The sequence below is a fragment of the Vanellus vanellus genome, assembly GCF_965231255.1.
Source record: "Vanellus vanellus genome assembly, chromosome: 1".
Lineage (NCBI taxonomy): Eukaryota > Metazoa > Chordata > Aves > Charadriiformes > Charadriidae > Vanellus > Vanellus vanellus.
Genome location: NC_138905.1, coordinates 51,252,558 through 51,267,344, shown reverse-complemented (window position 1 = coordinate 51,267,344; position 14,787 = coordinate 51,252,558). Strand labels below are relative to the sequence as shown.

Here is a 14,787-nt window from a genome sequence, read left to right as displayed (position 1 = left end):
CCTGCACAGTGAGACACAGAACCTAACAACCAGTTCTACTACCAGCAACCTACTTAAAGTAGCACTGATTAAACATGAAAAACAGTTGTTTTCAACAGGAAATCCACTTCCAAATTGTTAACTTCTCTAAAGCTTATTTTGAGAGAGTAAAGGCACGAGATATGGTTCCTGTAAAAGTAATGTACTTTTTAAAAGAAACTAAACTAAACCAAACAACAAACCCCTAAAATTATTACAATGGATGGAAACTTAGCAAATATATAACCAGGTCAAAACATTCAGAAAACAGGAGTGACGAACAGAAGAGGGGATAACTGTTTACCCCCCTCAATTTAGTAGTGACCTATAAATTCATGAATGATCCAAATGAAACTGAGCAGAAACACCACAAACACTGCCTGAGGATAAGCAGTTTGTTAGGGAACATCTGCCACAGGGACTGGAGGACAGCCCAGCTCTGACAGCTAGAAGGGCCCAAGTTGCGACACACGGGTGTCAGTCCTATGGCTTGCCTCAGTAAATGGTGGTGAGTAATCCCAGCAGAACAACCAAAACTACTGTCTTGTAACATGCTGTAGTCTGAGATGTACTTCACCACCAGACCAGAGTTAACTTTGTCCACTCCTATTGGGAACAGGGGAAAACCACCAGACTGTGACAGTCCCAAAAATGTACGCATGTATGTGTATGTGGTTATGTGTCATGATTATACCCTTCAGCAAATCAAAACCTGAAACCACATTATTGTACTTACCTATAATGACACCCACTACAATAGGTAGCAAAATAAGAACATATAAATATATGTGAGATGATGTTGGTTTGACTTCATGCTCAAAATTTCCTAATTTGACCTGAAGAAAAATAATGGCTGTGTTAATACAAGACATATTATATCAGTGCTTAAAATCACATTTAATGTATATAAAAAAAAAATAAATTATTTGAGGCATATGAAGGACCCTGGTTCTGCAGATTACTGGGAAGACAGCAGTAATTCAGGAAAACATATGTGAAGCAAAACAAACTTAACTTTTACTGTATTTGGTGTTTAAGCAGGATAACAGAGCGGCGTCCTCATGCAGCACCAAATTTTGCCATCACTCTTGCTGCAAATGAGGGCCATGAAATGAATAGCAAGATCTGCCTCCACCTGGCCAAGTGGCTCATGCACTTCAGAATCACTGCTAAATGTTCTGGCATTTTGAAGTGAGGAAGGTACGTGTTGATAGTTAAAAACATTCCTTTGCACTCACAGCGTTACTCTGCTGAGCAGAAAAGTAAGACAAACTCACGCTAATAATGAGGGGAAGTAAAATTTTTGATAGATGTGTGCCTCACAGCCCTCTTCCCTATTTCTTTGCAGAAGTTTCAACCTCTTTGTGTAGGATGTAGGGAGTCCGCTTGAGAACAAATACAACATACATGTACAACATCCCCCAACAGCCACTACACTTGTCAAAGGTAGGACAGGCATTAATTCTTAGGAATACACAAAAGTGCTGAAGTGTGCCAGATGCCAAACTGAGGCATTCACCACTCATAATTATGGCAGAAGAAATGTCACAAAGGAGGATCTCAAAAAGGACTGTGAAAGTACATAAATAAAGGGTAGCTAAGACTACAAACAGACTATAAGTAAAAATACGTTTCAACGCAGAAAAAGAATACCACCAAGTGCCAGGGACAGAAATAAGCCTGAGATAATTGAAAAGAAGAGTTGGTTTGAAATTATTTTGGGTTACAGCAGGGAAGGCAGAGATTTGGTGACTTCAATCACTGGCTTGTCACAGGAAGTTAGCAGGCAGGGCAGCTGGACACTGCCAACTGGACAGTCACATTGCAGCTACACGGATGTGAGCAAACAAAGAAATCCCACAGGGCTGGAAGGATGCAGCCTTCGTATTTCTGGGGCTACAAAGCAGAAGACAAAGCAGACCTATTTCCTCCACCAAATATATTTTTTGTATATGTGTTTTCACAGTTCCTATACAAAGCACTTTCGGTCTGAGCCTTCCTAGGATCCCATTTGCCTTTTCTAAGGCTGAAATGCATTGGTGGCTAAATACCTTAATCATCCCATGACTAATACACCTGCCTTTCTCCACTTGCCGTGTCCAACCAAAACATTCCTAAAGCAGAAATTCCTGTTACTCATTCCTGCTTATTGAAAATTGAGGCAAAGCGTTCATTTAATTCTCCACTTATACGTCGATTATCTTTACTCTTCACCATAACCTTCATATTCAGTGGCCCCATTTCTTCCCTTATCTTTTATTTATCTTGCTTATGAATCATGGACTAAATAAGGTACACCTGCATTCATCCGATTCCTCTTCCTAAGTTCATTTCGTTTTTCCTGCATGACATTATAAAACCTCCTCTGAGCTTTATGTCATCAGCAAATGTTATTAGAGCATGCCTTATTTTTGCACTCAAGCCACTAGTGAGTGATATTAAATAATATCTGTATGAAAATCGACATAGCCCAGAGTCAGATCCCCACACACAGCATCCAGTTTTTCTAATCCCTAGCATCTTCATAATCACCATGTTAAGTAGTTTACTGAATGACTTCCAGGTACATGTGATCTACCACTTTTTTTGTTGTTGAGGAAACGACTCATCTTGCCAAATAAGGATATCTAGCATAATCTGCTTTCATTAAAAAGAAATTGACAATTATCCCATTTTCCATTTACCTCCAGGTCTTTCACAAGTCCCTCATTCAAAACACATTATAAAGCTTTACATAGAGCTAGATTAAATCAGTAAGCCTCTATTTTCCTAGTTATTTTTTTCTTTGAAATACTGGTTTTATATTTGCTGCTCTCCAGTCATACAGTACCTCTCCTGACTCTACAGTTTTATTTAAAATCTTTCCTACTAAGCCTACAATATCATGTGCCGGTTTCTTCTCAGTGCTGTGATAGGAATGAACCTGTTCCAACTGTCTTGAGCCCCTTGATCTATCTGAATCTTGCTTCTGTCACAAGAATGGCATTTTCTTCTTTGACACCTCCATTCAGACTGATCATCCTGGTTTTGACCCCACAGTCAATAAATATCCTCTTTCCTCCTCAAACTAAAGCAAGAGATATGTTTATTCTTGGGCTGTACCTATCTTTTATACCCACCTTATTCTTTCTTCAGAGTGGCGCTACTTCTTCTATAATGATTTATTTATAAGATTGAAAAAACATGTGATGATTTCCTACTTTTAATTTTTTCTTGATGTTGGAAAAAATAATTCTTAAGGTACCAGAAGTGAAATGTTACATTATAAGTATTGCATTTGATTTGCTTTAGTGAAGTGGTGACCCTTCTATGACAGTAACCCCTGTGAAGCTTGCAGGATGAGCATGTGATATTGCAATGCAATGTTAATATTTAAATGCAACACCAATCTCAGAAAGGCTTTTCCATGCCATAACTAGCTCAGACGGCAGGATCCACAGATGGGGGATCAGTTAACAGTGATATGAAATTGAGAATAGCTTCGTTAATCTTTACTATGAGCCATATGCCTTGAAGTCAATAGAGTTATTTCAGTTTTATACCACCATACACTGCAATAAGAGTCTGGCATCATTTTTCTCCCTCATAAATGGTGACAATTGCTTTTTAAAAAATTCATATCTTCATCTTATTCATGGAGCAAATATCTTAAGCTGCCATTTAGCGTTGACATCCATGCTAATGTTCTTATATTTGGGGCTGGCTTTGTGCCATATGTTCACAGCATTTTGGCCTCCCCGGTGCATGCTGAATTTTATGCCCTTTTTCATCCAGAAATGCATTCTCTCTGTCTTAGCGGTGACCACTATGCACTGTTCAAGATCCTCATCTACTTTAGTGGGAAAAAGTGAATGGGAGGACACAACGCTTTTTCTCATGGCCACGCTGCAGCAGCAGCTTGCTTACAGATCTAAGATGAGGGGCTCTCCTGGAGCCAGTGATGCTTTATCAGTGATGTCTGTGCTGCAGGCAGAGGTCTGACAAGCTACTGCTCTCCTGGAGCTCAGCAGCAGTGAGCTCAGCTTGGACTGCAAAGCCTACTTCTGACACGACAGCGGTAACCAGACAGTAAATGAACTCAGCGCTGTTAGTGGTACCTAAGCTAGGTAGGCATGCTTGGATGTGAGGAAGACAACCAGACTACCAAGTATCAGAAGAACAAAAAATGCATCCAGTTCCTCCCTCTATAAAGAGTATTCATGGCCAGAGCATTAATGTTATATTTTGCTACATTTGCATAAACATCCAAACATTGTTAAATTGCAACAAAAGGGAATTCTACTTACAAAAACCTTCACTGTGGAAAAGTCAATCTTGTCTGTTCCTTCCCTTTTGAATTTGCACAGTATGGTGCTACGGTCTGGTTTTTTGGTAATATTTTGAACGCTGAACCATATCTTTTTTGTCTGTGCACCATTCATATATGATAGATAAACCTCTACCTCAGTTTTAGAAATATTCAAGTTGTCATTTTCTTTCTAGAGGGAAAAAATTGAAGATAACGAACAGTCATTAAATAACGGTAAGAAGTAAAACGATCCCCAACAACTATTTTAAATGAGGAATTGTAAGTTATTACTTTCAAACTTACATATATTTTTAATTCCAGATCAGGATCCAGCTCAGTGTGCAGCTGGTAGTTAATGAACACTGGGTCAGGATGATAGTGTAATTTGACACATGGTATAAAGGTAGTTTCCACTTTTAACATCATATCAACAACTTTACCCTCTGTTGCATGGCTCAGGCTTGGCGTTAAGTAATGATATTCAGATTCATTTCCAGGATACCTAGAGACCTAGAAATGCAATAGCAAAGCTGTAACAGTCATTAAGCACTCAACAGTGGGTACAATTATAAACAGAGGCACTCAAAATCATTTTAACATCTTCCTGACTTCACACAGATATCTGCTAAACCTCTTCTCTGCGATCAGGGCTGCATGCAGAGCACCTGGGAAAGTTTCTGTGTTGAGCGTGCATCTACCTTTAAGCACATTTATCACACACGCCGCACGCTGCTTTAAGGCTGATTGCACACTGCTAAGGCAGCTATTTCCTGCAGTGAGACAGGAATAGTGACAGTGATTTCTCCTTCCTTCCCCTCAATGCAGGTGACAAGAGAAGAGCAGGACGAGATCTCCACCACCCCTAGGCATTGGATCTCCCAGCTTAACTCTTGATAGAGGAGAGTTGCTACTGTCACCCCATTGGTTATGCCATGGGGTGGTGCTGCTGTTTTCTGGTCTCTGTGCTGCAAGCCCAGGAGGTAACAGGGTGCCCACCTCCGCACAGCCTCGGAGGAAGGGTTTCGTCTCAAAATCAGCTCCAGTCTCCTGCCCCTTGCTGAGGCACTGGCACCCTTTGGGTTCTCAACACAAAGCCAGAGACAAGTACACCATGCCTTCTTCTGTACATGGAGGCTGGGGAGGTTTAAAAAGGACAAATTCGGAGCAAGTCTATAAAGCATAGAAAAAAGGCTCAGAGAATCATGCAGGAGAGTAGCTTATATGTATCCATGATCCTGTACTGAGAATGTGTGCAACAGTAATCCTACAAGTGGTCATATTTATTTTAGTAGAGTGACTGATGTGTGCCTGCAACTGTTTGAAAAATATTGAGATCCTTCTGAAACCTTAGGAATAAAACTTAATCCCTTAAGAGACCTCTGTTTGGTATTGTAAAGGAGATTAAGACTTACAGTGAAGTTTGATCTCTGGTCGTCTGAAATAATCACACTGTCCACCACATTAAAATTTCTACCAATCGTAGTAATTTTGCGACCACCACTGTAAAAAAAAAAAAAAAAAGGAAAGGGAGGGGAAGGGAAGTAAATACTATCTGTTTTCCCACAGATAAGCCTTGCATTAAGGCTTCAGCCATGAACAAACCACTCGTGCATTTTGCTTTGGTAGCAGCCAATGTAATGAAGTCAAACTGCAGGACAAAATAATTTCAGCTATACAGTGTACTTCCATTATTTCCTCATAATCATAGAATCATAGAATCAGTGAGGTTGGAAGGGACCTTTAAGATCATCAAGTCCAACCATTAACCTACCCTGATAAAAACACCACCACTCCTAAACCATGTCCCTAAGCAGCTCATCTACCCTTTTCTTAAACACCTCCAGGGATGGTGAATCCACCACCTCTCTGGGCAGCTTATTCCAATGTTTAATAACCCTTTCAGTGAAAAAATGCTTCCTAATATCCAATCTAAACCTGCCCTGACATAACTTGAATGTTATAATATGTAATATATAATATAATAATGTAATGGTAAATGCTTTTGCTACCGCAAAACCAAATGACTTGATATGCATACTCCTTTTCAGGGACTCTCCACCTTGTTTTCTATTCATGGAGCCAAAGAACTAGACCATGATTTAATATTCTGTCTTGAAGACATGGTATTTCACTGCCCCAGAGCAGCCCTGCCTGTGCTTAATTCTTGTCTTCTTCAGGACAAACCAATGGTGCCAGGCACCTCACAGGAAACATTCTCGGCAGTGTTCAGACCATCTGTCTCAGCACACACAATGGCGCCTGTGTCTGAGGGTCTGGCTCACAATCTCTGCTGAACACAGTTGGAGTGGTTTAAGGTATTATTAATTTCCAGCTGTCTGAGCTGCCCCTCACCTGGAGATGAGGGCATAAGCCCTAGTGGCTCAGCTGCTGCAGCTTCCAGCCCAACTTACTACCTCAAATCCACACCTGCCAGTGCTTGATGCCAAGAGATCAGATTAAGAACGTGAAAGTGAGTAAAAACTGTGCACACAGAGAGACAGGTGGAAAGCTGTGCCTGAGAATATCTTAAAACCACCCTGTAAGTCTTTCACCAAAGCTATAAGTCTCCCACATTACACAGCAGAGGCTTGAAAAGGGCTCTTATGGCTTTAGGGAACCCGGTCCTAAAGCAAGTCTGAGCGTATCATCGCAGTGGTGATTATTTTCACTTCATTTCCGATTCACCAATACTTTATACTGTTTCAGAGGTGAAGGATATATTAGTATCAAGAAACCAAAGTTAATTGGAGCTTGAATTTATGCATGCTACCGTATTTTGGATTTGGCTTTAGTATGAAAAGACTATTTTTGACTTCTACAAAGGAGACCTGGGCTAGGCAAGAAGGAGTTTACAGAATCCTGCAGAACACAGAATCCATCTTGCAGCTATCATGACCCTATCTGTATGTTAAACGTGAAATCAGTTCACCAGCGTAAATTCATCCTCTACAACAGGTTACAACAGTTATCCAAGTTTACATCAGCTGCAGTCTGGCTGAGAAAGGAGGCTTGTATCAGCTCAGTGGAACTACATTTTAATAAATACACAAAAAGTACAGAAAGACAAATTTACCTGATCCAGGAGGTATTTGGTGTGATTCCAGAACATGATGGTAGTGAAACATAATGTAGGGTCATTGGTGGTGAACACTTTTTCCCATTAGCCTGTATACATATACTTTTGGCCTCTTTACGTGTTGGTGGGAGAGTAAATGTCATTTGTGTATCGTTTAGCACATTTCTTACTTTAATGCTGGAGGAGAAAGAAAACAGTCAGATGCTGAAACACAGATGCCACTATACCATCATTGATGTTACTACACAAAACCTATAGCCTAAAGCAAAGGATGAGGGGAGAAGAAGAATTAATCTTTCTTTGAGCTGCCAGATGGAAGTGGAAAGTGAGAGCAGGGAGTTGAAAAGATAAAGTAGGGCATCTTTTGAATGAAGTTGCTATGTGTCACAATAATCACAGAAGATGGTACAGATATTGGTCTTACAGCCTTGGGATGATGCTATGTAACGCAATGTGTGATTTTGCTGTGTAAACTGTGTACTGTGCAGTGTACTTCTCTGTGCTACCAACACATTAGCTAGTCAAGAATGAGAATCTTCACTTTCCTTTTGTTTCTTCTTTTTCTCTTTCTTTCCCTCTTCCTTTCTTCCCTTCTCACCTTCCTCCCTTTCTCTCCTTCCTCTTTGTCTCTGCTTCCTCTCTCTCCCTCCTTTCCCTCTCTCAATCCTTCTCTCCTTTTGTTTTCTGTGGTCCCCAAGAAATCAATGGTTGAACTAAAAATTCAACTGTAACATATGAATACTTTTTCAAGTGCTAGCTATGTAAAATCGTCTTGGTAATTACAGGCAGCCATCGCAGCTGCACCTGAAAATGACTGATTCAGAATAAGATAGCCTAATTATCTAGAGGGTTACACTGTGCAATCATCAACAGAGAAAAGTACATGCTGTTGCATAAGAGATTCCCTTCCCTGGCATGGTGTCTGTGCTTTCAGAAGCAGAATCCTAGAATAGATGGAGGATATTTTGAAGCAGAGGTGAGTCAAACAAAAGCTGAGGCTTTCCTGTCACCTAACTTCTCATTGCCTGCTGCAAGGCACAGAACCACTGTAACTGTTTCTGAGAGCTGCCCATCCCTTGTATTATACCCAAACAACAAATTCATTTCCATCCTTTGGGAATTTAACGTGGAAATTTAACTAAAGGAGTGCAGATATCCGCCCCTCTGTTGAGGAGAGGTCCATGACAACTATTCACACAGCTGTACTGCCAGGGAAAAATGGGCATAATTTTCACCATGCAAATTAAATAGTATTATTTTTCAGAGCTTAACTCACATGTCTGGTTTACAGCCAGTGATTCCAGTCAGTATCAGTTTTATGCCTGATGCACGTGTGAAGTTTTCTCCTTTGACTGTTATTTCACTTTTGCCTAATGTAGAAATCCACAAAGGTTCAATGGAATGAATGTTGATATGCTATTAGAAAACAAAGCAAAACAAAATCTGGTTATAAAGAGGCTAGGAAGTTAGATAACAGCTGCAAAAACAACCACCACTCAGGAATGCGGGTTTTATGGCACCGGGATAAATTTTTCTTATTAGTTTCAAATCTTGTTAAGCTTGATCCTGGGAAGTACTGTCAATCACAACTTATTTACAAGCCAACTATTTTACCTACATATTTTATATTTCAATTTATCTCATAACAAAGTTGCCCAAAGGAATGACAGCCTGACATACTGGAAGGTAAGTATCACAGAAACCCAGCTTGAAATGATACATTTTGTGTGGCTGTTGAAAAAATAAGAAACAATGCTGGACAAAATCCATGGTGCCGTCACTATGAGAGATCAGAGAAACAAATGAAAGCATCTCTCGAGACCTGAAAAGGGGAAGCAGGGTCAAATCCTAGAGAGAAAGAGCCCCAGAATTAGCTTTACTAGAACGTTTTTTTCAAAGTCATACATAGAGCTAAAGGTACAACACAACTACGGGGACTTTTTGGTATCCCATTTTGATGCTAAGAAATTTACAAATCTATTTTCCAGCATTTAAGAATAATCCTAGTTTGCTCTGATGCTGTCACAGTCTTGCAGAAATGTGGCCAATTTTTAAACTGTGCTTTTCTTTGTGTATCTTTATATTTACTTATTCTAACTTACTAACACTACCAAGCAAGAAGAGAGATTTTTTTCCCTAGTGTATTTACTTGATACATTTGACAGCATCTCATGTTTAATCAGTTTTGCTGCTTCCCCAGTTTTATAATCACACAGTTTCCTCTCTGTGTATCTTTCAGACAACAAACTGAAAACATTCAAAAAACCCCAGGAAAATACGCATGTGAAACCACAAACTGTTTGGGACCTTCTCAGGCAAACGATTTCTAGCTTACTTTTAGACTGCCTATAATACTAGTTTAAAGTGAGTTTTTAGAGTATTGTGATTATCCTGATTTCTGCTGTGCACCTGTGAACAATACATCCACTGGGCAGGTCAGCCTTCTTGACCCTGAGAAGGGCGCTGGTGTAAAACTTCTCAGAAAGTCCTTGCCACGGGGTTTTTCTCCCCACTAATCTTTTCATGTACCCAGAGCAGCACCAAGCCTTCGGGCTGGTGGCCTGAGGGGACCACCAGGGTCACATCACCATCCACTGCAAACACAGCATTTGCCCATTTCAGAAAGGTCCCCGGCACGTTGTCCCCACATGCTACCGTGGCCCGCTGAATGCTCAAGTGCTCTGGAGCAAACGTGAGACCTGTCACAATTGATCGAAAGCTGCAACTTGTGCCTTAGGAAAGGGCAAGAGAGTGCAAAGGCTGGGGCCAGAGGGCCTGCAAAGTGGCCTCCAAGCTGACCTCTGATATGGGTAATGCAGGAGGGTAAAGGAAACCCCTGATAAACAGCCTGAGGGGGAAAACTCACTCCCACCCTGACCTGGGGATCGGTTTAACCCTTAGTATGCGAGCAGGAGATCTGAAGCAGAAATCTGAGATGTTAAAGATAGCAAAGCACCAGTGCTTTTCTCCACCCGCATCCCGTCCCTCTGCTTGTGCCCATCCTCTGTTAACACAGTTAACATCCTCATACAAATCCAGAAGCCAAATACTACAGAAAGGAGTAAAACATTGCTTCGGGGTTCTCAGTGGTAACCAGCAGGGAGCCCTGAAGCCCAGGAGTAACACGGTATATCACACCCATACACAGAGATCCCCCTGAGTGTCATCAGGGCTGTGAGCCCCGCTGAGGGGAACGCCAGGCATGCCCTGCCCAGGGGTGCAGCGCTTCAGGGACCCCCTGGGCTCTCTGCCCGGCACTGCACACCACAGGGCGCTTCAGCTTAGCTTGCCTTGTTCCTTACACCAAGAAGAAATGGTGGTAAGAATGGATTACTCTGGAAGTTTCAGCCTCCCCTGACACCATGCCTTCCCTGTGGTGGCACAACATGGACTCCCTTGCCACGTCCTGCCTCATCATGGCGTCAGCACAGTCACCCCAGTGCTGAGGCAAGCCATCCTCGGCTGCTCGAGAGCCTTGGCCCGTGACACTTTCCTCAGCAGCAAAAGAAACTGTGGATTTCCTCGTGGAAATGAGGGACCAAGCATCCTTGCTGGTGTCCGTAGTGCCCGCTTCCCCAGCGCCAGAGAGCCGCAGACCTTCCAGTCGCTGCACGGCAGGGGGAAGAGATGCCCGGCAGCAAGAGGGGAGGGAGACAGCGGAGGGGCAGTGGGATATTTATAAAAATCATTAGTCGTGAGGCATGTGATGAAAGCAGCATAAACGCGCAGAGATACATATAGCAAGCCTGCGCCGGGTCCTCAGGTAATATAAATCAGCACAGCCCTGTCAACTTCAATAGAGCACCACGTTTTGAGCTGCAGCCCCCCCAGTCCCCATCCCCTGGACAGCCTAACGCTTCCCTGGGGCTGCGTAAACAGTGGCAGCCACATCCTCAGAGGTGTGGTTAGCATGGCTGCAGGTCGCAGTGAGATATCTGGCAGCAGCCCAGGTTAAGCAGCCTCTGCCACCCTAGGAAGCTCAGGAGCCCGTCCCCCATGCCGGCACAGCCCCTCCCGCAGTGCTCTCACAGGGCCCGGGGGCCACGCGATGAACTGGATCGGGGAACCGGCCCAGAGGAAAAACAACCTGCTGAAAGAAAAGGGTTATTTCCAGCCGAATCAGTTCCCCAGCCAAGCGTACTCGCACAACCACTCCAATGGCTGCCCCGGCGCAGGGAGGGGGAAGGTGCACACATGGAAACCGGCAGCTGGAGTCAGGAGGAGGGCTGGGGCTGCCACCGAAAAAAAAGTGTATTAATCTAAATGCTTGGCTGGGGTTGTGGGAAAACACAAATCCTCCTTCTCAGCCCTCCAATAAGTTCTCCTTAAAGCGCGAGCAGTCAAAGGAGAGCAGGATTTCAAATGCAATTTCAAGCCCTCTGAATGGATCAATCACTTCTAAATAAACATCTGCCTTTGGACTGCCTCTAGTGCTTTCACTGCCTTGTCCATCACTGTCTTTCCAAGATAAGGCATGTGGAAGAAAGCCATCTCCCAGGCAATTCCAACTATTTACCAATGTCAAATTAATGCACTTGGAAGCAGAGCAAAGAAGAATTTCCTCTGTTCTTTCACCAGCCGTAATGCTTTATATGCTTTAATGCTCAGAAGCACAAGTATTACAATCCCACTCATCTCTGTGAAAAACAAAATGGATTTTGTGATCTTGTTTAAGAAACCTCAGCTGAACAGCTGAATTTAAGAGGTAATTCCTGTCTTCACAGGTAAAAGTTTGGGTAGTTCTAACGAAACGTTTAGAGATAAGAACACAGTTGCTATTTATACCAACCATGCTATCACTCACATAAAAGCAGAAACAAAAAAGTGTAGGCAGCAAATCTCTACGTACTGACTCATCAGTCAATTTCTCTTCACTACTCATTTCTTTTCTAACACCTGCATGTCATCAGCAACCGCTGATGACAAGATCACTAAATTTTATGAAAAAAATAAAACCATTTTGGCACCATAAAGAATGGAGGGATGACCTTGTGGTTAAAGGGCTGGCCTACGAGGCAAATCATATAGCCTGTACACCCACATACAGTCTACATGATTTCAATAGAGAACTCAACGATCAGATTAGAAGGTACTTTGCATCAGTGACACTACTTCCTTTTGAGTGATCCATCTTGAGCAGGATGGATGTAGAGTAGCTCCATCTCCGTTTTTGTCTACAGCCTGGAAGCAAAGAAACTTTTTCTGGAAGTGCGAACCAAGGATTTACTAACACCCAGGGATTTCAGTTCCTGGATGCATCCTCTAGCCACCTGACTGTTATGCAGGAACTGGGCGGCACATCTTCCCCTTCCTTCTGCTCCCCTGGCAGGTATGTTTGAGGAGAAGTTGTGATCTGGCTGCATCAAATGAGGGAAAGGTTTGAGACTCTGAAACCTAGTTTCACAGAGCTGTCTGTCACAGCAGAACTCAAACATGCATTTTAGCCTTGGTAAGAGATTAAGTCTGTGGTGTTCTACTCTGGTATTTTTTTATTGGTGGTCAGCTTACATATCCAGCCCTCAGCACGCTGGCTCCTGTGGGGTACCTAAATACAGCATACAGGGGCTTCAGCATTTAAAGCAATATTGTACATCTACATCTGTATCTAGAGGTAGCACATGAACATTGCAGTGTTCATTGTTTCAATGCCTGGATCTGAAACGCTGATCTTTGTTGGTACCTTTAAGCACCAACAAAGCACTAAGAAAAAATAGTATTAATCCAATTTCTGCATTGCCTTTCTATGTAACCAACAGCCTCCCCATCCATATCTCTATTATTCCTGCAAAGTCCTCTCATTTTACATAAATTTCTCCCCCAGCCCACAGAACCCCGATAATGCCGATCTTAAAATGCTAACTAACCTCTGTTTTCTGTGCAGTGGTGATCCCCGTGGAAGCTGCTGCGTTACAACTATCCTGAAAAAAAATCAGCATTTCTCCATGTCAGGACAAGGAAGAGACAGATTGCTGTTCAGATGTAAAAAATACAAGGAGAAGGCATCACGGGGGATTCCAGCCCTCCCCAACAAACTTCACCTGGCAGGTGGTGGCAGGAGAGACACGCATCCATTTACAGCTGGCACACTCACCCTTGTGTATACACCGTGAGCAGCTGGTAACACAGAAAACAGAGGTTTTGTAAGACACAGGGACTCAATCTAGGTTCAGCCATGAATGTGAAATTTCAAGTGACAGAAAAACGCACAAACCCAAGAGAACAACCTGGCAAACATGTAATGAAATGTGTAAAACGCATAACCTGCGTTTACCCTCCAAGCCTATTGTTCTCTTGTGCTTATTGTGAGGACAAATTCAGTATGAAATACAATCTGTGATGACATGCTGAGTCCTAAATTTCCAAAAAGCATGAAGCAGACGGAACACCCTGGGTTTCATTTTGTTGTGGTTTTCTCCAGTACATAAGTGGCCAGATAGTACATTTTAATCAGAAAAGGGCAGAAAACCATCACTGATTCTTTCACATCTTGCCTAAACTTCTGTTCTGTATATGTGCTAGCAAGTACTGCTAGCTTGCTATTGCCTTCCCCTACCAAAAAATATGTCTGTTGGAGACTAGTTTGTCCTTATCTTGCTTTGCAATGCATCTATCAGCATGGAGGAGAGCCAAGAGCAGCACAGGCCCTCTCCACGCATGCTGAGAAATGCTCTGATTTAGAAAGACAGCTCCTTCCCTGTGTTGCTCCAGGGACAGGGAAGTGATATGCCACCTCCCAAAACGCAGGAGTTCAATTTCATCCTGGGTGCCTATGAATTAGCTTCTTTGTATAGGGAGGAGCATTCTGAACAGGAACACTGTAGTTACCAACAGCATATGTTAGCCAGATCTTTAAGTTTTAACGACTACCTCTCATAAAGGGTTAGGCCATGTACTGGGCAAAAATGCCTTCTACTGCGAGCTCTTAACAAAGAGTGTGGCTCTGAAAAATAATGTGTACAGAACAACAGGTATTCATTATTCCTATTAGCAGATTAGATATTACTTTCTGGTTTAATTGTATTCATGTTACCCATGGACGACATTTGAACTGCATCCGGCTCAATTAAAAACCAGCTCCATAAAGTGACTTTTACAGAATCTCCTGACTCCTCTGATCTAGGTCTTATGCTGAGTACCAGAGGCCCACCTTTTTCACAAGGACAGAAAGGATTTTAATGTCATTGTGACATCCTTTATTATCTCTCCAGGCACTTGTCATAAATTCAGTCATCGTAATGACTCTCCTACAGCTAGCTGCCAGGGTCCCGTTAAATAAAAGAGTTATCAGAAGAAGTAGCTTTCTAAGTACTGTAAAAAAAGAGGAGGAGGAGGAAATGGGCCAAGAAAAGGGATTTGACTATCTTTAGTGAAATGTCTTTCCTTAATAAATACAAAATAAAAGAAT

General features: G+C 42.4%; 1 protein-coding gene across 1 annotated transcript in view; it reads right to left on the bottom strand.

Annotated features, from left to right (window-relative positions):
• The window catches only part of PLXNC1 (plexin C1), a gene marked incomplete at its 5' end in the record, with an annotated part of 70,917 nt that overhangs the window by 30,845 nt on the left and 25,285 nt on the right, over window positions 1–14,787 (bottom strand). Inside the window, 8 exons of the mRNA XM_082495902.1 lie at window positions 755–854; window positions 4,305–4,496; window positions 4,610–4,816; window positions 5,719–5,806; window positions 7,380–7,559; window positions 8,659–8,798; window positions 13,247–13,300; window positions 13,421–13,496. Of these exons, the coding sequence (XP_082352028.1) occupies window positions 755–854; window positions 4,305–4,496; window positions 4,610–4,816; window positions 5,719–5,806; window positions 7,380–7,559; window positions 8,659–8,798; window positions 13,247–13,300; window positions 13,421–13,496 (1,037 nt within the window). The remainder of the gene's footprint in view (window positions 1–754; window positions 855–4,304; window positions 4,497–4,609; window positions 4,817–5,718; window positions 5,807–7,379; window positions 7,560–8,658; window positions 8,799–13,246; window positions 13,301–13,420; window positions 13,497–14,787) is intronic.